The 24,338-nt window shown below is 38.8% G+C and overlaps 1 protein-coding gene across 3 annotated transcripts in view; it reads left to right on the top strand.

The window, feature by feature from the left end:
- LOC113150635 (dmX-like protein 1) overlaps positions 1–24,000 on the top strand; it is a 48,836-nt gene extending 24,836 nt beyond the window's left edge. The window contains exons 27-51 of one of the 3 annotated variants that reach the window (XM_026343223.1): positions 425–553; positions 711–831; positions 1,506–2,302; positions 2,627–2,725; positions 3,012–3,179; positions 4,749–4,940; positions 5,583–5,659; positions 7,798–7,919; positions 8,532–8,789; positions 9,222–9,424; positions 9,568–9,716; positions 9,961–10,046; positions 10,185–10,386; positions 11,402–11,519; positions 11,907–11,969; positions 13,548–13,634; positions 14,749–14,867; positions 15,571–15,718; positions 17,166–17,226; positions 17,699–17,826; positions 18,432–18,509; positions 18,670–18,761; positions 18,948–19,000; positions 19,347–19,564; positions 20,727–24,000. In XM_026343223.1, the coding sequence (XP_026199008.1) occupies positions 425–553; positions 711–831; positions 1,506–2,302; positions 2,627–2,725; positions 3,012–3,179; positions 4,749–4,940; positions 5,583–5,659; positions 7,798–7,919; positions 8,532–8,789; positions 9,222–9,424; positions 9,568–9,716; positions 9,961–10,046; positions 10,185–10,386; positions 11,402–11,519; positions 11,907–11,969; positions 13,548–13,634; positions 14,749–14,867; positions 15,571–15,718; positions 17,166–17,226; positions 17,699–17,826; positions 18,432–18,509; positions 18,670–18,761; positions 18,948–19,000; positions 19,347–19,564; positions 20,727–20,966 (4,008 nt within the window). In that variant the 3' untranslated portion in view covers positions 20,967–24,000. The remainder of the gene's footprint in view (positions 1–424; positions 554–710; positions 832–1,505; positions 2,303–2,626; positions 2,726–3,011; positions 3,180–4,748; positions 4,941–5,582; positions 5,660–7,797; positions 7,920–8,531; positions 8,790–9,221; positions 9,425–9,567; positions 9,717–9,960; positions 10,047–10,184; positions 10,387–11,401; positions 11,520–11,906; positions 11,970–13,547; positions 13,635–14,748; positions 14,868–15,570; positions 15,719–17,165; positions 17,227–17,698; positions 17,827–18,431; positions 18,510–18,669; positions 18,762–18,947; positions 19,001–19,346; positions 19,565–20,726) is intronic. The other 2 variants (XM_026343224.1, XM_026343225.1) reach the window with 2 other exon arrangements.
- The last annotated feature ends 338 nt before the right edge of the window (positions 24,001–24,338 follow it).

Here is a 24,338-nt window from a genome sequence, read left to right as displayed (position 1 = left end):
TGTAGTGTTGAGCCATAGAAAATATACAGCTCTCCATCTTTCTGTTCCCATATAAAGAGAGCTGCTCCTGGTATTTTGTTTACTTAACCTTTTATTCCTTTCAAGGTTATTTCTGTTTAGAAAATCCCTGAAGCAATGAGTCACATTATTTCATCTGTGTGAGTAACAGGAGCTTCTCTAGCATTTTATGGAAATGAGCATCACCCGGGCAAAGGGCTGTCATTGACTTTGTTTAGTCTCTGAATGGGAGGTAGTCTAATTGAAATGCACCTCACACCTCACCAGTTGGGAGCAACTAGAACAATTTCAACTACCTATTATCTTCTTTGGTTATTTGGCTTCTTTCCTTTTGTGTTTCACAACGAAAAACAAACAGGAAAGCTGTAACTTTAGAAGTGATAGCTTGCTTTATATTTTTCTCCAGGTATGCATAGAGAAACTACAGGATCTACAGCTGGCCCTGGTGATCTCCAGATTGTATGAGTCTGAGTTCGAGACAGCATCCACCTACAAAAAGATCCTCCGGAGACATGTACTGGGACAAGACAAACAGGTGTTTGAGCACATCACAGCCTCCACCAGCTTTTTAAAAAAAAAATTTTAACTGTAGAACATCCAACTAAACAGTGTTGTTTGACTCACCAGCTTTTAGTAATAATTAAAGTACTGCAGAAACCAGATAAGACATTGTAATTGTCTGTATATTACAGATTCCAGCCCACGAGGACCCGTTCCTGCGGAGCATTGCTCACTGGGTTCTGGAGGACTACAGCAGAGCCTTGGACACTCTACTCGAGCAGCCATCTAACAGTGAGAACAAATGTGACACTGGTAGGCCTGCAGTTCTCTTTATACTGAGTAGTCTGTTACTGTATTCCAAAGAATACCTTTTAGCTGCTGTACAGTATGTCACCATAAATGGCACATTGTGATTTGACACTATGAGATTGAGTCCTCTGCTTTAACAAAATACCACAGATTTTACACAATTTTTGTCCTTTGGACACGGAAGACTTGTAAAGGCTCCACTAAGCAAGATTTGCTACTTCATATTTGGCTGCCCGTAACGTCACTGAGTGTAATTCACTTTTATACATGTACTGTCGTAAAATATCTCACATCAAACATATATTTATGTGTCGTTCTGGCTCGGTGTTAAATATGAGCTTTGTGGTCCTTTGACATTGTTAATATCTGCATGAAAAGCAGGGCACTTAATGCATCATCTTTTCTAGACCAGCTTTTAAGCTCCTGACTTCACCGTCTCCCCACCTTAAACTGACAGGTGAATGCAGTTTGTCAGAGTATAGTGCTCATAGACCTGCATGCTTCAAGTTATCTAAAAGTTTGACGACGATTCCTGTCAGACCAGCTTTAGCTCCAATTCTGTATCTGATCTAATGGCATTGCTTTTTCTTTCAGGTACTTTGATCAAAGCAGTAACGACAGCTGGTTTTTGCTACTAAAACTGGTAAAAGCCAATGTTCTGTCTCATTCTATCACAGGTTCCTCTTCTGTGTCTACATGTAACCCTGAGGTTTTCAACTTTTATATCTACCTCCGTACCCACCCGCTCCTCCTTCGTCGCCATTTCAGCTCTTCAGACAAGGCTAAAGTTGGCCTGACCGCTGAGTGTCGCAGGGCTGACTCCATTAGCCTGGAGGAAAGAAGGCTGTTTTTCACAGCTGCATATGCTCACCTGCAGGCTGGCTGCCCCATGCTAGCACTTGAAGTCCTCTCCAAGATGCCCAAAGTCCAAAAGCATTCCAAGCGCCCCAAACCTCAGGATACAAGCATCGCTGCTGAACTCAGTGTTGGGAGTAAGAATGCACAAACGTCAGATCCAGATTGGTCTCTGCCTGCTCTGAATGGCTACGAGTCTGATGGAAACAGCTTATCCAACAGCCAGTCAGATTCAGTGTTAAGTTTTGATTGGAGCCAGCCGTCAATGACACTTCCAGATGAGCCCCTGGAGCTGAAGTGGGACAGTGACAAAGAGGATGATGAAGATAATGAGGATGAAGAAGAAACGAAAAATGCTAAGAGCGATAGAACTGGAGATAGCACCAGTGTGTTCCAGGACACGCAGGATGCCATGTCTCCGCTAATGGAGACAGTGACGGGAGAGGACAGTGAGGATCGCAGTGACTTCATTGCACCATCCGATGACATCTTGGCAGCACAGCTGAAGTTTACTGCCTGTTTGAAGATTATGACTAATGAGCTCCGGACTCTGTCGACAGGGTATGAACTGGATGGAGGAAAGCTACGATATCAACTCTACCAGTGGTTAGAGAGAGAGGTAAGAGAACACTATGATATATGTTTTTGTGTCAATATTGTTGAAGCATTTGTCTGGCTCCCTCCTTAAGTTGTCTCAATAAAACTTTCATAACTTGCAGAACTCGCTCAGATCTCTTCAGTCTTCATGTTTACTGTTTCAAGATTTGATCTCTGTGTCACTACATATAAAGCTCATATTGCTAATAACACCAGTTAGTGTCTCTCTTTGGAATTTCTTCTCCTGTAAAAACGCTTGTATTTTGCTTTCACTCCCACATGTGGATGGTAAATTGTATTAACTGACTGATACATTGAATTTAATATAAAAGTGTGTGTTCTCTAGGTGGTGGCTCTTCAGCGTTGCTGCAGCTACAAGCCCTGCCTGCCAGAGCTGTCTGTCCAGGGTGATGCCAATGTTTCTGGGTTGGTGGAGGAGGAAGAGGTACATTTACACAGCCGACTACTGTAAATTGGTGTAATAAAAAAGGAAGACAACATAACAGCGTGTCATCATATACTTTGATGTACATACCCATCCTTTTACATACCGCTTATGGGTTGATCTTGAATTAAAATTACTTTTCAAAGATCCACTAGAAAAGATTAATGCACCTTGTTTAAAACACAGCTGTTTGTACCCACGTCAGTGGGATTTTTTTAGTTGAACAATAGCCAGCTTGGTAACATTGCAGTTACAGGGATGCTGACTGATTTTGATGGTTTTCTAGCCTGCAAGCCCATGTGGTGACAGCCAGAGGAGTAGAAGACACTGGTTGCAGAGTAACCAGCCCTTACTGAGGATGTTCCTGAGTTACTGCAGCTTGCACGGGTCCCATGGTGGAGGACTGGCTTCTGTACGCATGGAGCTCACATTACTGCTTCAAGAGTCTCACCAGGTAATTAAAACATGATGCACACTAAAAGCCACTCTTCTTTGACTTTTGTATCTATAAACCAGACAAAGAAGTATGACTTGCATGTGATAAAAATAATATGTGATGACTGATTAGTAGTGTAGCAATGTTGCTAAACAACATTTGTTAAATAGCACTTCATAAATGTGTGAAATTATTGTTCCTTATTATAAAAAAAACATTTGTTGGGGGATGTGGAATGGAGTTACTAAGCATGCATGGCTCTTGTAACTTGAAACAAGATCTCAATTTATTTTTATTGTTTCATTAGTGGTTTAAGATACTGAATTAATACGTTTTTAGTGGGAATAACAGCTGTTGCAGTTTTTTCTTTCTGTCATAAGTCTAAACAGACTACCAATAAAACAAACGAAATGTGACATAATTTGTCTTAATTGTTAATAATTACTTAGGAACATAGAAAATAAAACGAACAGAATATACTGCATTTTTATGCAGTAACAATTTTAGGACAATAATAACCATCAGCTGCATGTTCAAACATTCACACAGGCAAATAAAGCTGCAGTATTATTTAACTGATATTATTTAACTGATCACATATTCTCTTTGAAGGGAAAGATACTGAGCAGATGAGGAGCAAAGTACAAATGAAAGATAAACATGAAGCCATCTGATAGCTTGTCAAGCTTGCCAGAACACACAAATACTCAGACCTACTTATTGTGCTTGTTCCAGCAATGGAACAAGCAAAGCACACACAGGGCTGACAGGTTGTGCTGAATCTCCAGGCTCCTGAGGGAGGTGCTGCCTTAGGCTGACTATTAGAAGGTTGAGTTAAATTTTAGTAGATAAACAACTCAACGAACCAGCATGGGAACAGTGTTCGTGAATACTTGCACAGTCGATGGGCACTGGGAGCCCTTCTACTCTTCTACTTTGATTTTAGAATAAAAGCAGAATCTGTTGTCCCCGCTCTGGCCCATAGATGTCAATTTTCTCCATTATTTTCAAGGAAATCTTTGTGTTCTTCTTTTGTCTTGACTACAGTCAGTCTGTAGAGCTTCTGCTAAGGAGGTTAGTGACTGAATGCGATTCCTCAAGCATGACAAACATAAGACTGTGGAAATCTTGCACCGAGAGTTATGTTGGAATCTAGTAAACACACACAAAAAACAGCAATTGCCAGTGTCTCTTTTTGCTATTTAAATGTCATTCACACATACACTGAAAAACACATCCAGCTCTTTCTTAAGTACAGGGTTGTGTATAACACTCCAGTAGTTGGCTCATCCTGTCTTTATTATGTCTAAGGAAAAGGCTGTTTCTCAGTTTAAAGCAGCCCTCCTTAGTTCCTAGCTTTCTTTTTTTTACCCTCTAAAAAAGAGAGAAGAGAAAGTAGAGTGTATGTCTTCTTGCTTTTAATATTGTGAAGTGATGTTTGTAAGAATACTTTTTATTTTATATACTGCAAAACGCATGATCTGCATTGTCAAAACAGCATGTGCATACGTTAGTGCATCTTTTATTTTAGTGTACCTGCAGACATACTGCAATGAACAGATTTTTTTTTTTTTCTGACCTGCGCAGGATGACTCCAGCCAATCAGTGGTGACATCAACTTCCCAGCCCACTTCTATCCCTCTTCTGATGGCTTGTACTGCCAACGTAAAGACAGTGGTGGCCAATCCTATCGTCTACCTGACCAACCTGACTCATGATATCTTACAGACCATCAATGCACTTGACTCTCCTCCACATCCGGACGTTGTGAACAATGAGGTGAGGCAGTCATTTACTATTTATCCATTTCTTCTTCAGATCCAAATAGTTGGCCACTGTTTTATAGTTTAGGTTTCATTGTTTTTTTGCTAGGGAGTTATTTCTTTCAATTTTTTTTGAAAACTGTAATACTAGTGGATGTATGCAATTACTAATTACTAAAAAAAAGAGCCAATCGGAGAAGAGAAGGTAGTTCCAAGTGGACGTGTCAAGTTTAAAATACAATATACCTTCAAAGATGGTTGACGCTGACCAAGCTAAGATCCTGTAGACCTTCTAGATAAAGACTGATATTGACTTTAGGATAAGTTGGCTCCAGCAGATGCCATGAGCAACATCCAACATCTTTGTCATAAGAGTACTGAATGAGAAACAGCTGCGATACTTTGCAGGGCCCTTAAGCTCCCAGGCCTCTGGTAGAGGACCAAGCTTGAAAGAAACACAAAAAGTGAACAGATTTTAGACTTTATATTGTGCGTTGGCATGTAATGGTTATACAGATTTCCTTTGGTTCATTTTTTTTGTGTGCGTGTAAATCCGCATTAACTGATATTTATTTCTTGGTCATTGTATAATGGGATGAAGTGGTGGACAAATAGTTTTATTTATTTATTTGTTTTTTAACCATACCTCTTGTTTCAGATTTACGTGATGCACACTTTGGCGGCCTCCTTATCTGCCTGTATATATCAGTGTCTATGTGATGCACACACCTACAGGTAAGCATGTCAAGAAGTATGAATATTTAACACCTGCTACCATTTTCTTTAGGCTCTAAACCACTAGAAAGACAATATAATCACCAGCTTTATACTACAGTAAGCTATTTTACATCGCAACCTTTCCTGACCATCTTGAGAGAGATTTTGGAATCTGGCATTTCACAGACCAGTCTTTGAAAAAACACTTTTATGCAGCTTGGCTGGAAATGCTTTGAGCTCCTAGTGGGAGTCTAAAGAGCAGCATCTCTCCAAGCATGATTATTGAATTCTTTATGTCTTCAAGAATGATACTTTTGGATTTTCCACCATATTCACCTTGACATGATTCCATTACTATCACCACTATTCTGGTCTTAGCTTTTAAAAAACAAAATGCTGGCAAACATTGTGTTAAGCAATGTCTTTTGATGTAATGTAATGTGTTACAGGGCTAAGTGGAGCAGAATAATAAGAAATTAGGGGGAAGGAACACAACTGCTAGTAAACCAAACTTTACAGTGTAATAAGAGGGTAATGCACACATGTAGTTCATGTAGTTCATGTCAACACTACTACACTAATAATATAACACTAATTTATAATTTATACATTTAACATTTGCTTTAGGCTGTTTTTACAAAGGTGTGATTCCAGGTATGGTGGAAAAACATGGTGTCATATGTCCACATGTTCAATTTAAACATTTTGAAAACAATTTCTGAAAGTTGCAAAGCTGATGTTTATGGTTCTTGTCAATACCTAAATAGATTTTTGGTTTTAACAGAAGGGAAGAACATTGTTTATTTAAGATATTTACCAACTCTCAATGACTCTAACAACAAGCCTGCAGGATTTAAACTTTGGATTGGTGTGTGTGAGAGAGAGAGATGGATATTCTTTTATTTTTGGATTATTTTGAAAAAAAAAACACAACATTTGGTTTACAGCTGTGCTACTGAGTTGCTGTCATGGTTGCTCGATGTTGTACAGAATCATAACTTATGCTTGAATAAACTGGGACCTTTAAAGCCACAGTCCTGCAACCTTAGAGGTAGAGTGGCTTGTGTCAATTAAATACTTTGTCAAAAAGGGAGAGGAGTAAGTAAGTAACTAAAAAAACATTTTACTCTTTCACAACTGGTATTTTGAACCTGGCACAAAATGTGATTAAATGCACACAAATAACCATCTATCACATAATGTTGGGAGATGAACAGTCTAACGAAATTACTAAGGCTATTTCTAATTTAACGCCGTCTTTGTTATGGTAATTACAATATAAACTCTCTTGGTGTATCGCTGCAGATGTTTGCTGTAATTGGGCTTCTGTTTTTTCCTCGAGTGTGTGAGCGCAGGAGCAAGTGTGTGAATTGTTTTTCAGGATCTGGGTTGAGTGTTGCCACTAAGCTGACGGTATTTTGATACATGCTGTGCCCTTTTCTATCTGTCTCTCTTTATTGCATTTAATGTTAACAAAGCAAACAACAGGTAATATGAAGTTTGACAGAATTATCGGTTGTGGTACCTTTTCAGGGTCATGTGTTCTTATTGAAGACATTTGCTGTGTGAAGTACATTAACACCACAGCGACTGCCACTCCTGCTTCTGAGTGATGTTCCTTTTGACTACTGAATTCTTTTTGATGTAGAGGCAATTGGATTTTTCACAGAAGCTTAAAACGGGGACTTATTGGATGTTAGAAACCTAATAGACTCCCTGGTGGTTTAAGCATTGCATATTCTCTGTTAATAAATCTCCTCTCCAGTCATCCAAAGTTTTATTTTATTTTTTTCCCTTTGCATGTGTATGTTTTGAGAACTTGAGTAGTGACACCGCGTCATCATGAAGTGCTTCTTCTCTATTGCCAAACAGCATAGATAGGCACCTAAGTGGAGGTTCAGCCCATTAGTATTTTATGCTGTAACAGAACAGAGTGTGACAGCAGCTCCTCTTTCTTAGAAACAACATCTCAGTATTCACAACAGTTAAAAAGTTTAATGCAAAAAAATAGAGACATTATATATTTACTCCACCTAACCCAATTTTTAAAATTTCACTTTCCACCACAGCATTTCACATTTAATATAAATCTTTTGCTTTGTGCCCTCGTAATGACTCCTTGGGGTCTTTTTTTTTTTCTTTCTCATCTCCCACAGTCATGTAAACCGTTTCACTGGGATTGTGTATCAGAGTGTGCTGCTGTCTCAGAAGCAGCCAGTCAGAACTGTCAGCATGGATGAGTCTGTTCAACCCAACACTTCTCCTGCACAGTGGCCAGGTAAATCAATCTAAAACGAACACGTTTTCAATAAAATAATCTCATTCTCATTCACAACGAAAGGAAAACCACTTTAATCCATCCCACAGTATTTAACTGAGAAATTGAAGATGTGACAGGTTTTCCAGGGCACTGTAATTTTTAGCAAACATTAATCAAACCCAGTATATTTACTGAGGACTATATTCAGCTGTGGATTTAGACATAATTATTGCTTCAGTAAATATTAATCGCCATTTCAGTGCGTGTGAGATTGATTTTAAATAAACTACAGTGTCCATGTTAGTTGTGATAAAGGAGCATGTCCCCAAGAGTAGTGACATATGTTTAATATAGTCTTAACTGCGCAAAAAATTAGACACAAAATACTACTAGGATCAATTTGTTGTGGATTTTTGTATTTTCATGGCATTTGTTTTAAGAGTAATGACATTTATGGAAAGTCTCCAGGCGCCATTGAACACATTTTTGAATGTATCCCACAATAGGGTGACTAAATGTTTAGATTTTCTGTTTCTCAGACCCAGGTACGTTTAATGATATCTTATTTGTATGCTGCTGTCTTTCTCTTTTCTTTTCCTTGCTGCTCTTCTTACTCATCCCTCTCTCTAGGTATTTCCTCTCTGGTTTGTCTGTTGAGCTCAGCAGGTGAGGAGAGTCAGCCAGGCTTGACTGTGCTGCTCTGTGAGATCCTGACTGCTGTCTTCCTCAGTCTGTTTGTTCACGGCATGGCCACTCACTCCTGCAATGAGCTGTTTCGCATTGTGGCCCATCCCCTCAACAGTAAGCTTTGGGTCACAGTGTTTGGAGGAGGTGCCAGGATCCCTGTCATAGAGAAGCCCAACAGCCCAACAAGAACACCTCCACCAGGTAATTGTTTTGCACTGTTTAGTTTTCTGAGTGGCTGTCTCTCACTGTGTTTTTTTTTTTTTTTTCTCGTTTAGAGGTGCACCAGTAGATAAATCAAATCATTCCTTCTAAATTAATTGGGTTCCCGACTGTAGGTCACAGTGATATCCATCAATCTATTAGTGTGGGAGCTGCTTCCCTCACGCTCTCTCTGTGCTACTCTCTTTTGGTTGACACACTAATCCTGATGCAATACACTTGTAATTCTTGTTTATTTGACAAAATATTGAATCTTTAAGCAACTACAGTTTTTATTTTTTAAATAAATATGTAATATATGTAGTTGTATAAAGCAAAAATGCAGTATTTTAAAACTGTATAAACAGGTGTAGGTGTATTGACGGATGATTGCAGATGTAGCATTTTAACATACCTTTTCTCCTGATACCCCAGTCTCTCCGAGCAACTCAAACAGGAAGTCCAGACGATTCAGGCTTCTGTCATCACGCAGTGGGTCTAGAGAGGAGTCTGGAATAGAGCGAGAGGGCCCTTACAGTCCCAAGCACGGCTCTGTGGTGGAACAAGAAGCCACATCTATCTTTAAAGAACGATTTGTCCCTCCTGAGCTCAGCATTTGGGATTATTTTATTGCCAAGGTAAAAAAAAAAACGTCTCATATTGATTAATATTCTGTCCTTCTTAAATTTGAACAGATTGGAGGAATATTTTATATTTAGTGTTCATTTATGATAATTATGTTTTGACACGTTATGTCTGTTTTCTTCATTGTTGTCTTTAGCCTTCACTACCACCATCAGAAAATAGAATTGAATATGATTCAGAGGAGAGCCAGGACAGTCAAGATGAAGATGACGATGATGATGAATATGAAGATGTGTTTGATCCCAACTCTCCACAAAAGGAACATTCAAACCACAATTCATACAGGTAATAACACAGCACTGAGAAGCTGTTATTGCAATGATTTCTTCATCCTCAGTTCAAGCTAACTACAGTAAATCTGCATGCCTTTCTACTCATTTTCGATTTAGCGGCGCTGCCTCTAATTTTGCTCCACATTTAGTGTGAACAGATCTTTATGGCCCCGGGTTTTTTAAAGCCAGCTTTGGAGCTGTTAACAGTGTTTATGTTCAAACTGTAATCTGATTTGTGATGGCTTCTTTCCTCTCAGTTGGTGTTTAATGCGCCTGGCCATGGTACAGCTGGTGTTGGTCAACCTCAAGTCCTTTTACCCAATGGCAGGATATGATCTATTAGGTAAACACTAAAATACACCACACACCCAGTGATGTACTTACATCCCGAACGTAGATAAGTGCTGTCCCATTTCTCACTGGCTGTCTCAGCTAATCTTATTGCTTCTTGTTTGTGTATGCCTACTTCTATTAAACGCAGATCTGCCTGTGGGCTCTCCTCTGTGTCATGCTGTGCTGAAAACGCTGCAGCGCTGGGAGCAGGTGCTGCAGAAGAGGCTGGAGATCTTCGGAGGTCCACCTTCTAAATACATCTCCACCCATCTCCAGGATGACACAGCCACACCTGGTCCTGCTCTGCTTAGACATAAGGCCCTGTTTGAACCATCCAACACCCCTTTCAGGTACTTTATCTGGGCATCATCAGCAAAAGTTAAAACACACTTGAGTGTCTTTTTCCTGCTGATTGCTGATGAATACGTTTGGGTTTTTTAAGTGTGTGTGTATTTTTAATTATAAAAAAAAAAGGAAAATCCGCAGTAAATATGGCATGTGCACAATACTCAGAGCTCATTAGCTCGGCTGGATATAACTCATTAGCAGGTTGTACAGTAGGTCAAGACCTGATTTACCATGTGCTGATATTTCCAGATGTTAATCATGGAGGTGGAAATATTCCCTTCTTACCTCTATTCATTAAATGTTTCCTCTGCCACTGGAAGCTACATAAGCCCAAAGGTAATTTCTCTAAATATCTGGATGTAAATGTCGTGCTTTGAGTCAAGAAACTTTAACTGAAAAAAATACGTCTGCTTGTGCAACAAGGTTTTGATCCAAAGCAGGCCTCAAAATCCACCATGAACAACTTCACAATACCCAATGTGCAGCTTTTATAATGGCAAAGTTTAAACATGCTATGTGTGAAAGACAGCTTAAAATATTTCTGAACTTAAAGTGATCTTCAGGGAGAGTGGGTTAAATTTCCTTTATTAAGAATAGGAAGAGTTTTAGCTGCTGAGAAAAGGTTTTTACAAGCTGTGATGTCTCAGTAAGGTTCCCAAACTTTTGCATTTCACAATAACTTCTTAATTTTTATAGTTTGTTTATTTCTTTTCACTACAGAAATGTGCACTACTTTACATCCAATACAAGGGTATTAGAAGTTTTCATAGACCCACATTTGTATCCCTGCACAGATTGAGCCCTGTAGAATTCCACATGGCCCGTGTTTACTATAGGGAGTTGCTGCATCTCAATGCTTCTTGCTCTAAGCCCCAGATATGTACAATTTTCAGATCGGCACCAATGGCACAAATCAAAATCATATTTTTACTTGGTTTAGTTGCGGTTCAGTGAGCTGATGCATCTGATTTAATGAGTATCACTGTTAATATGCAGGAGATGTCCCACTCTTTTCAGGTCTAACCACCATTCAGCACTGCCAGTAAAACGTTTGTGGCAGTTTCTGGTCAAGCAGGAAGAAGTGCAGGAGACGTTCATTAGAAACATCTTCACCAAGAAACTGAGTCCAAATGAGGTACATCATGTTTACACCATGCCAAACCATTGCATGTACTGTCTCCCTGTTGCACCATTAGCACATTCTATTAATTGTCAAAAAATAAAACATTAACTATTTTGTTATAATCCCACACTGCATCACTATTGTTTTTACATGTCATGTTGGCATTTTTGTGCTTTTTCTTTTTCTTTTTTCTTTTTTTTTTTTTGTTCTGCATGCCAACCTCATGTATTGTTACTGCCACCGGTCGCATCATGATGACTCAATATAATTCAAATAATTACACACTGTTTGATTAACAGCACAATAATTCACTATCTGTGTGTTGTTGCATGGTTCATCACTGGTTGTTGTTCTGTGGTGTGTGTGTGTGTGTGTGTCTGCTTCCCCCAATCATTAAAGTCAGTAGAGGACCAGACTGACAATATGAAATTATCAGGAATGGACGAGACAGGAAACAATCAGGTACCGCAACTTTGGATATTATTAATGATATATTAGTGCAATGGGCTGGCATCCACAGCCAAAACTGATATCAAATGCATGATTACATTATGTTTTTTTACGTTGTTGCTTACTGATTGTTTGATCATATAGTGCCTGGTTTTAAATTTACTTTTTTAATTTTAAACTGTCTTGTGTCCTAAAATACATTTGACTTTTTTTTTTTTTTTTTTTTATGTATGTTTAGGAAATATTAATTTATGCAAAATGAGGCCTTGTATTGGCACTGGTATTAAACAAACATTATTTAGCCCTAGTGGGTGATAATGAGGATACAGGTAATAATCCTGACAGTTTATTGTCTTGTTCTTTAAGACAATTACTTTGTAAATTAAACCATACTTTTTAAAATTTTGTGTAGGACATGATATTGATAGACTCCTACCAGATAACTCTAAAGCATAAACCTACATGTATTGCCTGTGTCTGTGCTACAACATGGCATCATATTATCAAGGAGTTTTGTTTGATTGGTGTTTATAAAATTGTGATATTTTCATTATAAACACCACTTATGGTTTGACAAAGCCAATGGATAAACAATGTTGTGTACAGATGTTGTGAAACCTAAATACATCACCACACCATAGTGTGCATAGTATAAACTCTCCCATTAGTACATGCTCTATCTAGTATTTACAGCAGAATAGTAAATGTGGCCTGTCAGTGACGCATTCAATCTTTCAACAATTATGGTACATGTATTTTGAGGGCCATGAACTCTGAATGTTTCTGTCAGCATTTCCATATTAATCATACATTTAGCTGACTAAATATTCATGTGAATGTGAACTATAAATCTTAAATTGCACTGTCTGATGTTGGTTCGGAGAGGTTTCCAATCTTCCAGCTTTTGCTGTGCAAGCTGCTGTCTTATAGTAACTCCATTTGGCTCAGTGTTAATTAGCCGAGTCTCTCAGAGGACAAACTATGAAGCTGAATAGCTTCTGATTAATGGACCTAACACTGTCGCAGTGAATCTGTGTCCCACAGGGATTATGTGCTCAACAATAATGGCAAACCACCATATTTAGATTTCTGCAAGTCAAGTTTTACTTTATTCCCTCTGACAGAAAGAGACATGGTATTTTCCCCTTGAATAAATGCAGAAAAGACTTTAATTCAATCTCATGTTCAAAGGATGCCTGTTTCATTTTGTGCTTTAAAATCTAACTTTCCTATACTGAACAACACACAGAGCTGCATTATGCTATACTCTGTACCTTTATGGTCCAGTACAGTGTGCGCTCACCACTTAGGGGTTGTTTGACTCACACTATCTAAAGGCACTAACCTGGTTATGTGGCTTGACCGTCTAATAACATCAGCTTTAGCTTCTACAGCAAATAATTTGACACTTTTACACAATATTCATTTATCTTCAGGTCAGGTCATTGGTTCTGTAGCATAAATGTATGTGTGTATGTAAGGTATGGATGTTATTTGTCTGCAGGAAATGTTTAGAAACATTTAAGCTATAATGATTCCATTTCTGTGGTGGTGATCTGCGTGTGTGCGTCTTTGTGTGTCTGTGTGTAGACTGAGTCAGATCTGGGCTCCCCTAGAGGAAAAGCACGCATCATCCACAAGGAATCTGACATCATCACAGCCTTTGCAATCAACAAGGTACAACTCTTTTACACAGATCTCACACAGTGTACTATGAGAAAACCACAGTGTGTTTCCAGCTAAGGATTCTTAGGTTCTTCAGACTCTGGTCTTTTTATTTAAACCTCATAATACTACTAATAGTAGTACTTCAGTGCAAACCTGACATGTATCTATTAGAAAACTGCAAACAAAAAAAACTTGGTAGCAAAACTAAACTTTCAAAATTTGAATCTACTTTTTAAGAATCATGAGATTGTACTGCATGTACTGTGACTGCTAGCTATGAATCTTTTCCTCTTGCCTTGAGACATTATCTTTGACAACATTTTAAAGCTGCTAAATCAATAATATAATTTTTTTTACACAATGGGTCAGATATCTTTTCAGTTATGATGCTTATAGTGGCAAACCTGCAGAAAATCACAGCCTAGCTTCCACTGCAAGCTTTAAAGCTTTGGTTTTGGTTTTTTGGTTCTTAACTTCACAAGTTTAATATTTTTGATTACTATTCCCATCATCCTCTTTTTCCAGCCTCAGCTGGCAGCTCCTTTCATTAAAAAAGCTCTTATACTCTCACTTCACTCTACCTGCCCAGCACTAAAGCATTTAAATGCATCAGAGGCAGATGTGTAAGATTAAAAAAACAAACAAAAAAAAAAAAACGCACACACAAAATAAATGTAAATGTTACATTCTTATTACTTGTGCAAGTGTTTTGCTTAATTGTTTGTTTGAGGTTTTTTGTTTTAGTGTATTTAGTTTTATATTGGATTTAAACTGAATTTATAAAGTGATTTTTACATTCTAGCTTCTCTTTAAATAATGCACTTTTAAATTTACAGCAAACGTATTAAAAAAAAAAAAACAGTGGTACAACTCTTTCACCATATCATAGCGTCTTTGATGTGATGACGCTTCTTCTTCACAGTGATCAAAGGATGTTGAACCTCGGGTCATGATTTAAAACAAACGGGGATGGTTTTGTGACCATATGCAAAATAAACTTAAAACGTCTTTGTCTGACTCTTATAAATCCCTATAACCTTTTAAAATTCTGTACTCAAAGCCTGAGCCTGTTTCTCTTACCCCCTCTCTCCCTTTCCCTACTTCATGTGTCTGTCTCTCTCAGGCAAATCGGAATTGTTTAGTCATGGCCTCCACACACGATATCCAGGAGTTGGATGTGTCATCCATTTTGGCCACACAGATCTTGACATGGATCGATGATGACGAGGCTGAAGCTAAAGGGTAAGCGAGCAATCTGAGTACTGGTATGTGTTTGCATGCGCATGCTGTACTTGATCCTGAGCATTCAGCAAGAGAAACATCAGCTCACCTTTTCACCCTAGTACCACCGTAGTTAAACTGAGCGTGGGCATGGGACAATGTGATTGGTTCAGTTCTGGTTGTGTGGGTGGTGCTCATACTTGTGCGTTGTTTGTCTTTGTGTAATCGTCCTCTGTTTGTGTGTGGCTGCGTCTTTATCACATTATTGAATGATCTCAGAGTAGTGTCACTGCTAATATTTGTTTTTATTCTTGTGTGCGTAGCGTACACAAGAATAAAATCCACAGATACAGTGTTAACAAAACACTGGATTTTCTCTTTTTTTTTTTTTTTTTCTTATGTTGTGATTAGTGGTGTAAGAAAATATCCATACACTCAAGTGTCACTATATTACTATAATACTAATACTGTACTCATTTTGAAAAGCACTTTTGATTTTTAATTACTAGTGTACACGCGCACACACTGCTCCATTTTGTTGTGCTTTTAGTTATGTAATCTGTTTTTAACCATTTGACCCTTTTACTCCAATGACAATGTAAACAATACATGTTTCCAAATATTATATGAAAAATGCAATATATTGAGTCATAACCCACATATGATGATGCATATCATTCTTCCAGATTCTTGCCAATATGTCTAATTATTATCGTGTCTGTAGTGTTGGAGGCGACGACTTCCTTGTGGTCCATACACGCGATGACTTAGTCGCCCTACACGGCACTACGCCATATACCCACAGTAGCCCTGGTACACCCATCAACATGCCGTGGCTGGGAGGAATGCAGACAGGCAGGGGTGCATCCGTGGTGAGTGCTCAACCTGCATCTGAATCGAGAAGAATTATATGCTGAATGCACTGAGGAGACTGTGTATAGATACTGGAAAAGATATATTGCACTTTGATGTTTGTTTGTTTTCAAAAATTTAAATAATAAATTTTACTAAATTATTATAATTTTAAAGCACATTTTCATATTTACTAGAGGTTTATTATATCATTATTTTGTGTTATAATTACACTTCTGTCACATAATTAATATTTTCAAACTGTATTAGAAGTAACTTTTTAGAACACTGACGTGGGAGATTTAAGAATTCCCTGTGAAAAGGTGTATCTATGAGCTGCAGCCTGCACATTTTAAAAAAATTAATGGGCTTAGTTGTTTTAAACAGTCGCTTTTGCAACGTACGTTGCATGATTAAATAAATGTTCATGGCATGCCTGTACTTCAGACAATTGTGGTCAACTGAAGTATCAAATTAATGCAGTTTGTGACTAAACCCTGAAAGCCACTAATATGTCTCTTAGGTTTCAATACTCAGTACAGCAATGATTACCATCTGTTTAAAATACTCTTCACTGCTTTTTTGGAATGAATTGATGTTGTGTGTTATCTTCTTATTCAAAGCAAAATCCTCAAAGCAGTTAAAATGACTTAAATGAATAATTCATCTTTGTCTGGGCTCAGTCTGTTAAAAGCAGCATAGCTGCTAACATTAGCATTCCTCGTGGACTTGCAAAGGAGAAGATATTGACTGCTACAGCTTGTGAGACAGAAGGCTCAGCCGTTGTGTTTTTATGGATAAGTCTGTAAAAGCTGTTTTACTGAGCAGAGAAACTTGGCGCTAGCAGTGGTGAAGGAGATTGATTTGGTTGTGGTTGTAGCAGTGTCTTTGAATCGAGGAGTTGTGAGTCACATTTGTTGATGTTAACCAGCTCGCTCATTGCTCTTGATATGCAGACTGGACATTAGGAGCCACTCTGCATCGTAAAGTATTTTACCAACCATTCCAACAGTTCGCTCAAGGTTGGAGCAGAATACATTTGGAGACTATAATAAATACAATTCTTAGTGTTGATGTCTGGTTCTCTTTGCTACCAATCAGAATATAGTATTTCAGCTACAGTATATTAAGGTTAGTGATGCTGTATTGTGATTAAACAAGCATATATTTGAAATATGTGGTCTTTGGTTCTGACCTTTAAAAGTTAACACCAGTCTTAATCACCTGTTTTAAAGACACAGGTAGAAATATTCTATAAAGTGCTCATGCTCATGATGGTCTGTTTTATATATCCATCACAAATGCAGGCAGTATGTGAACACAAAACATAAGGCAGCTGTACATATTTCATACGTACAGTATATCATTGCAGTGCTGTAAAATAAATAAACATATCGCTGTTCCTGCATTGTTCTCTGCTAATATTGACTAAGAATCTTCTCCTCCTCCTCACTTTTCTTCTCCCAGATGATCAAGAGAAACATCAACAATGTGAGAAGGATGACCTCCCATCCTACTTTGCCTTACTGTAAGTTTAAGTCTGTCAGAAGATTAGAAGGGTATCTGTCTCTTAAAGGTGCTATCCAGACTTCATATTTCTCATGTTAAAACGAGCCTTTAGGGATGATTACATCACCCAAAAACTGGCAGTGTTTTTTGTTTCTGGTCCCAATGCGGCTGTGGATTTACAAAAGGCTGAATGAGCCCACCTTGTTACAGTCTTGTTCTGTATTTTTCAGTCCAACTGCAGAGTGGGGATTTAGTTGTGAGGTGTTTAAATAATAAAATAAAAAATCAAAAAATCCCAGCCGGTCATAGAAACAGCTGTTGGAAGTGTTTGTGAAATAAACCGATTTCTTCATTAATTATAGAATAGACGATTTTGGGAACAAAGGAATGCCAAAACGTCATGTTGGGACCAGAAAGCGCATCTAGATGCACCAGAAAAAAAGCTAAGCTGATGTCGTATTTCATGTAATTTTTAATTTTCTCTTCGTCAGACCTGACGGGAGCTCAGGATGGTAGCGTGAGGATGTTCGAGTGGGGTCATTCCCAGCAGATCATCTGCTTCAGGAGTCCAGGCAACTCAAGAGTCACCAGGATACGATTCAATCACCAAGGAAACAAGGTTAGAAAGAAAGAAAGTCGCACATACACACAAATGCTAGATAAACTGTAAACACCTTGAACCGTTAACTGCCGCCATACAGATGTCAAACTATTCTTAGCATTGCAATAGGACTGTATTGTGATGCGAGGCTGTCAGATCCAGCAACATTTTCACACTTCCTCTCACAACTTTGCCAGTCAGGCACAAACCACAGTGGGGAGTTTGGCTTCAGCACACATTGTTCTTCAGCTGAGTGATTCAACCGCTCTGAACTCGGGCACTCGCCTCAAGCTAATAATTTTCTCAGATGGTGCCTCTCCTGTGCCAGTACTATCTTATCTTTTCTGGCCAAAGAGTGAAATATGCTTAAAAAAAAATTTGGAACTGCAGGACATGTGCTGAGCTCTTGATTTCTTTCAGTTATGTAAGTGGTGCTTTGACTTCTGATGCTGTTGATGTATTTTCAAAGTTGATTTGAGCACGGTCCCAATCACCTGAAGGGAGTGCTGGTTCTGTGTGATGTATATTCACAGGACGAGCATCCAACAATATGTTTTTATCTGATGTAGAATAAATTCAGAGTTTTATGTCTCCTGTGTGAATTTTCTTTTTCTTTTTTTAAGTTTGGAATTGTAGATGCTGACGGAGGTTTGAGTCTCTGGCAGACCAACACTACTGGAAATGCACCCAAACCATATCTGGTAAGAAGCTCACAAGACTAACAGTTTTGAAGTTTTGTCCATCAGGACCTTCTCAGTGTCCTCGCTTTTTCTTCCTGTCGTTTTCATTTTTGTTTACTCCTCTCCTGCTTCTCTGTTGCTGTCACTATGACTGACTGTCCTTTTTGTTTCTCCATGCCAGACGCTGCAGTGCCACAACAAGACAGCTCATGACTTTGTCTTCGTGAGCTCGTCCTCCCTCATAGCCACTGCAGGTCTTTCAACAGACAACAGGTACTTGTACAGACTTGTTAGGAGGTTGCATCTCCATTTTTCTGCCCAGCTTCAGTTTTGTGTCATGAACTTTAAAGTGAATGATGAATCTTTTCCATTCAGCTCCACCTGTGCCCAACAGGAATAATGAAATGTTTAATTAAAATGTTGGTCTGTTTGGTGACTTGGTTGTTTCTTCTTCCACAGGAACGTGTGTTTGTGGGACACTCTTGTGCCACCTGCTAACAGTCTTGTACATGGTAAGGCGCAGCACATACAACCTTTTTTGATTTAAACGTCCTTACGCATTAAAAAAAATCAAATATTCTAAACGAATCATCAGCAATTTTAACAGTAATTTTTTGTCAAACTTACGAAAGGCTGTTTAGAGCTAGAGATTTGTATTTACTTGTGTTCTTGTTATTAAACCAAAAATATAGGTTTAGGTTTTGATTGGACAAAAGAAATTTATAGGGTCAATATTTTGTATCTTTTCTGCCCTCTTTTATTTTTAATCTTGATGCATCTCTCAATCTTGTCCTTCTCCCTCTGATTTATACATCTTATCCTAAACATCCCATCTTTTCTATTTCTCCCCACCGTCAGCTTTCTACTGCCACGAGTCAGGTGCAACCGTACTCTCAGTGGCCCCGAGGCAGCAGCTGCTTATCACAGGTGGCAGGAAGGGTTGGATAAGTGTCCTGGAGCTTTCCCACAAGCACCAGCGCCAGAGTTTCCAAGCCCATGACTCCCCCGTCAAAGCCCTGGCCGTCGATCCAACTGAGGACTGCTTTATCAGTGGATCAGCTGAGGGCAACATTAAGGTACTCTGACTTCTCTTCTGATATTCTGCTTCCACAAATACATAAATTTTATGGAATAAATATGACATTTTGAGAGGTAGGCTCCAGACAGGATTCAGGCGGTTCGATAAACGGTAATAATAATATGTCTAAATTGATGCCTTTCAAGGTCAGTGGAAACTAGACCTGCTTTGTTAGATAATCTCTCAGAAAGGATAGAAAGTTAGTCATAGAAGTTCTGTGGCTTCAGAAACCTTTAGAAAAAAAGTCATTAATTTTCCATGAGAGCTTCACTGGAAGCAGTGATTCTAAAAAAACCTAAACAGGGATTTTGAAAACGGTTTTCTCCCTCTGCACTAAGTGAACCCGTTTGTGACAGAAGAGTCCTGCAAGGTGTTTGTCACCCAGGTGTAAAAATCTCTCCTCCACATCAACTGTTAGATGAGCATTGTGTTCATCTGTGGAGACAGTGAGCCCCATCAGAGTCAATTAAAACCAATGTCATGCTTATGAATGACCACCTGCTTTGGACAACCGTGCGAATGATGACCTTCAAGTGTAAGGTGAAAGTGGGGTGACACAGAAAAAGGCAAAAGAAACAGTTTTCACTGAGCAGGCAGATGTGATTGTCTTCCACTAATACAATTCCATACACAGCAGGTCTTTCATCTTTTCGACTTGAATATGTTGGAGCAGATCACACAGCTGTCACTCCAAGGATGAAACCACTGCGTCAAGCAGATGTACTGTAGAAGGAGTAGGAGTGCAGTGCACATCTGCTTGAAATTCAAATGACTTTCATTCTGGATGATTGCTCACAAAACCTCCAAAGCTGTGTGTGGTGTTACTCATCTCAAGTCATTAATTGTGTATCGACTGGTTGAAATTTTAACATGGTTGTGCTGCAAATTCATAAGTTTCTAAAGGCTACAGTCTATCAGATAAAATAAAAAAAGCTAAAACAATGCAGAGTAAGTTGCTCAGAGCTGATCAGAATTCTCAGTGGACAGTTGGTGTTGTTTCACTCCAGACTGTCTGTCATGAGCCTCATGGCAGCAACACTACAAGTCAGGCTCTGTACTATGTAAATAAAAAAATAGAGTAGAATTTCAGAATATCAACGTAATTATTTCATTTGCTGTAACTGTATGCACTGATTAGAAACTGAATTGTTTCTAAACAGGTTTGGAGCATGGCCACGCAGAGCCTCCTCTACACCTTTCCAAACGAACACGCCCGCCAATCTCTGTTCAGAAACCTCGGCACGGGTGTCATGCAAATTGAGGTGGGACCAGCAAATCACATCTTCTCCTGCGGCGCTGACGGAACCATGAAGATGAGGATCCTCCCCAACCGCTTCAGTGTCAATAACAACAACAACAATTATGGCAATGTGAAGAACGACGTGAGGTTCATCATATAGACAGAAAAGATGTGTGTCAAAGTGCATTTTTGCGATCTAGCGAGGTTCCCAGTGTTATTGTGTGACTTACTTTAACGCCTGATTGGAACAATGGCTGCTACAGGTTCGTTTTATTGAGCGATGTCAGTTTTTTTCCACCATTTTAAATGGAGAATGGCTTTCATGATAAAACGGAGGACATAATTTGACAGAGCGATGTCTAATTATGTCACTGAGAGCGATAGGGCAGTGAAATGATAACATCCGCTGTGCTTTGTGTGGGACCTGAACGCCACCTTGGCATTGAAGCTGACCAAACACAGGAGCCTCTACAAGTGTTTCAAGCTGTGGTGGGAGCGGGCACAAGGTAACAACTGTGGGCACATTCACCTTCAGTCTGAATAAACTGAAGAAGACACAAAAGCCCGGCTGGAGATTCTTCAAAAGAAAAAAAAAACAAACTGCCATATCAGTGTTTATTGGACAGCACATGGAGGGCCTTTGTTTTTTGTTTGTTTTGTTTTTGCACGGGAATTGAAGGTGTAGACGGAGCAGGAGTGAGAAGAGACTGAAGGGTCTAAAGCTGCAGCATTGTTCGTACACAGCAACACCTTCTCTTTAGTTCCCATTAGTAAAGCGGTCATGCTTATGGAAGCTCTTCTGAAATCACTGCAGAAGCATACAGGTGATAAAACGGTGCGTGTGCAGTGTATAGTACAGATAAGTAGATTCCTTTAGGGCTTCGACCGACACAAAACTGTAGAACGCCGTCGAGCCCGCTCAGCACAATGCAGTACAAACAGCATCATACAAAGCACATTACTGTCAGTCACATGGATTTGTTGGCGCATTCTGGTGCTCCATATACATTTCCTAAACACAAATGACACCAGCTTGGTGGGTAAAGCAGAGGACTAAGTATTTATCACAAACAAACCACACATTATAATTCTAGGTGTTCAGATGCTGCCCAATTCAGTCTGACTCAAAATGAATACAGGAAACTTTGATTTCATATGGGTGGAAAGACGCATATCTCTTAAATTCAGAGCAATAGTTTGACAGTTTGGGAAATCACGTAGATGTGAGATAAGAAAATTAATACCACAGTCTTTGTTAAACACGTGTAGGTTACAGCCGGCAGCTGGTTAGCTTTGCTTAACATAAAGACTGATAACAGCCAGGCTTTAACAGAGTCAGCTCCTCTAAGTTCACTTGTTTAATCTGTACAAACACTAGTTTACGAGTGTAACATTTTCCTGACAACTGCGTCTATACATATCACATTATTCCTCGTCCAATCAGAAAATCTCAAACTGATGTGAGGAATAGATTTATTGGAATATAGCAGAGGTTTGGTTTGGTTGCCTCTCAGGCAAATAAACATGACTGTGCTACCACATCGTTCTGTTCTGTGAACAGAAAACATCTCGTTGCAACGAATGCCTCTGCTTCCACTCCCGTTTAAAAACTGGAATATCATTGAACTCGAGTTCTACCCCATGCAAAACCATTTTTACCAGCTTGATTAAGGAGAAAAGTTGCCCAGTCAAGCAGAAGGCTGCATCCTGTGGCAACCGTGGCTAGGCCAAGCAAACCAGCTGCCGAATAAAGCTTCTTACCTACCAGCCAAAAAGCAACTAAGAAGAATTCAAACAGTTCTTTCACTAGGTGTGTCACTACCCAGTGATTTCTTCTTCTCTCGTGGACTACCTGAATGCGCCATTTCGTTTTGTATTTGCACATGAAAGTTAAGCTAAGATATATGTAGTGCAATGTATAAAAGTACAAAGTCACAACTTTATAATATAGAGTATGATGTTTGGTTATCCTGGCCTACACTTACCCAGTGGTATTATTATTAGTACTATTATTAAGTGTCCTTAAACTCTGGAAACTACTTCTGCCGTGCTGGCACAGTCCGAGTACTGTTGGTCCTGATAATATTGATTCTCATTCATACTAAGTTGCACAAAATAGCTTTAACAAGCCCAGTAAATAATACCTTTTTGTGGCTGCATTTTGTTTTTGCAAATGTTCGATATTAAGCTTTAGAACATGTAGCAGAAGATTTTGCTGTTGACAATGGATGGGAGGGGGGTTGGATGGGATAGTTTAGTCTTGAAGGATAAAATCCTATTTGGTTGTGGAAATGTCTTATTCCAATAACAATGCACTTCCCTTATATTGATCCCAACCTTTCATTTCCTGTGATTGAAAGCTGCCTTGTAGAGACCTGAACTTTAGTAGCATTTCATTTCAGTAGTTACCATGACTTTCTTTGTGTGTCACCTAAATGCAGCAGATTGCCTTCAGTACAGGCTTGGAAAGTGTAATGGAGGTTGGTGTATAATATGACATGTCTTCCACATCAATATGTAGGGTGGAGTGATGCAGAACGTCCTACAGCCATTAAGTCTGAAGGAGTTAATCCATTAAGCTAACTACCCACAGAACCGTGTTGTGCTGCTGTAGAGAAACAAATGTACATTAGTTTGATTTCAGGGAGGATAAACTGAGGAAAAACCTTTTGATGAAGCAGATTTATTACAGTTATGTATATACATAGATTCTTAACTGGAGCTCTCATAATAGCAGCATAATCATAATGACTAGTTGTAGATAAGCCGTGGGTAACAAGACGCTTTATGAAGAATATTATTCTGCAGAAATCTAGGTCTATTTATGAAGTGTTCAAATGTAGGATCAAGAGGCAGATGTAATCTTATGCTACTTACTATTTCTGACCTATCGTTTTTCTCGTTTTTTGCTGAACAACCACAAATAACTTAAGTCGGATATTAAATTTGCTGTATTCATGCAGCACATGGAGAATACGTTTTATCAAAGCCAGACTATCTGTACTCCTGCGGAAAGTGGAGAATAAAATCAACTTTAATCAAATATGGCTTATTTTCCTCACTAAATCAAAAGGAACCTTCGATCTTGAAATGTGAATTTGATTACATAATTCTAATTTTATAATGAATATATGGTGTAAATCAATGTATTATACACAAAATGTACTGATATAATAAAAAGTATATGTAACATAGGCAAATGTTTTTTTGTAATTTTGAAAACGTGACTGTCGATCAACCTCGTCAGTGATGAGATTTATAAATTGTCTGCAACTTCTAAGATTGTTTGCAGCTATGAGCATCACAAACCTTCTATATCGACTCTTCATCATCAGAATTTGCTCCGTTCCATTCATTTTATCCTTATTCAGCCCAGATGCTCGAACATCCAGTTCATTTTTATGACTGGAAACTGGAAGAATTTAGTGTTTTGATGTATTTTTTAAATTATGTGACAGGTGTTTGGAATGAATTGGGTTCCATCTTGTAATCCTTATTAATACATGATGAGCTAAAGAAGTTTGTGGTTCCC

Source organism: Anabas testudineus, chromosome 9 (assembly GCF_900324465.2).
Source record: "Anabas testudineus chromosome 9, fAnaTes1.2, whole genome shotgun sequence".
NCBI lineage: Eukaryota > Metazoa > Chordata > Actinopteri > Anabantiformes > Anabantidae > Anabas > Anabas testudineus.
This window is presented reverse-complemented; position numbering and strand designations above follow the sequence as displayed.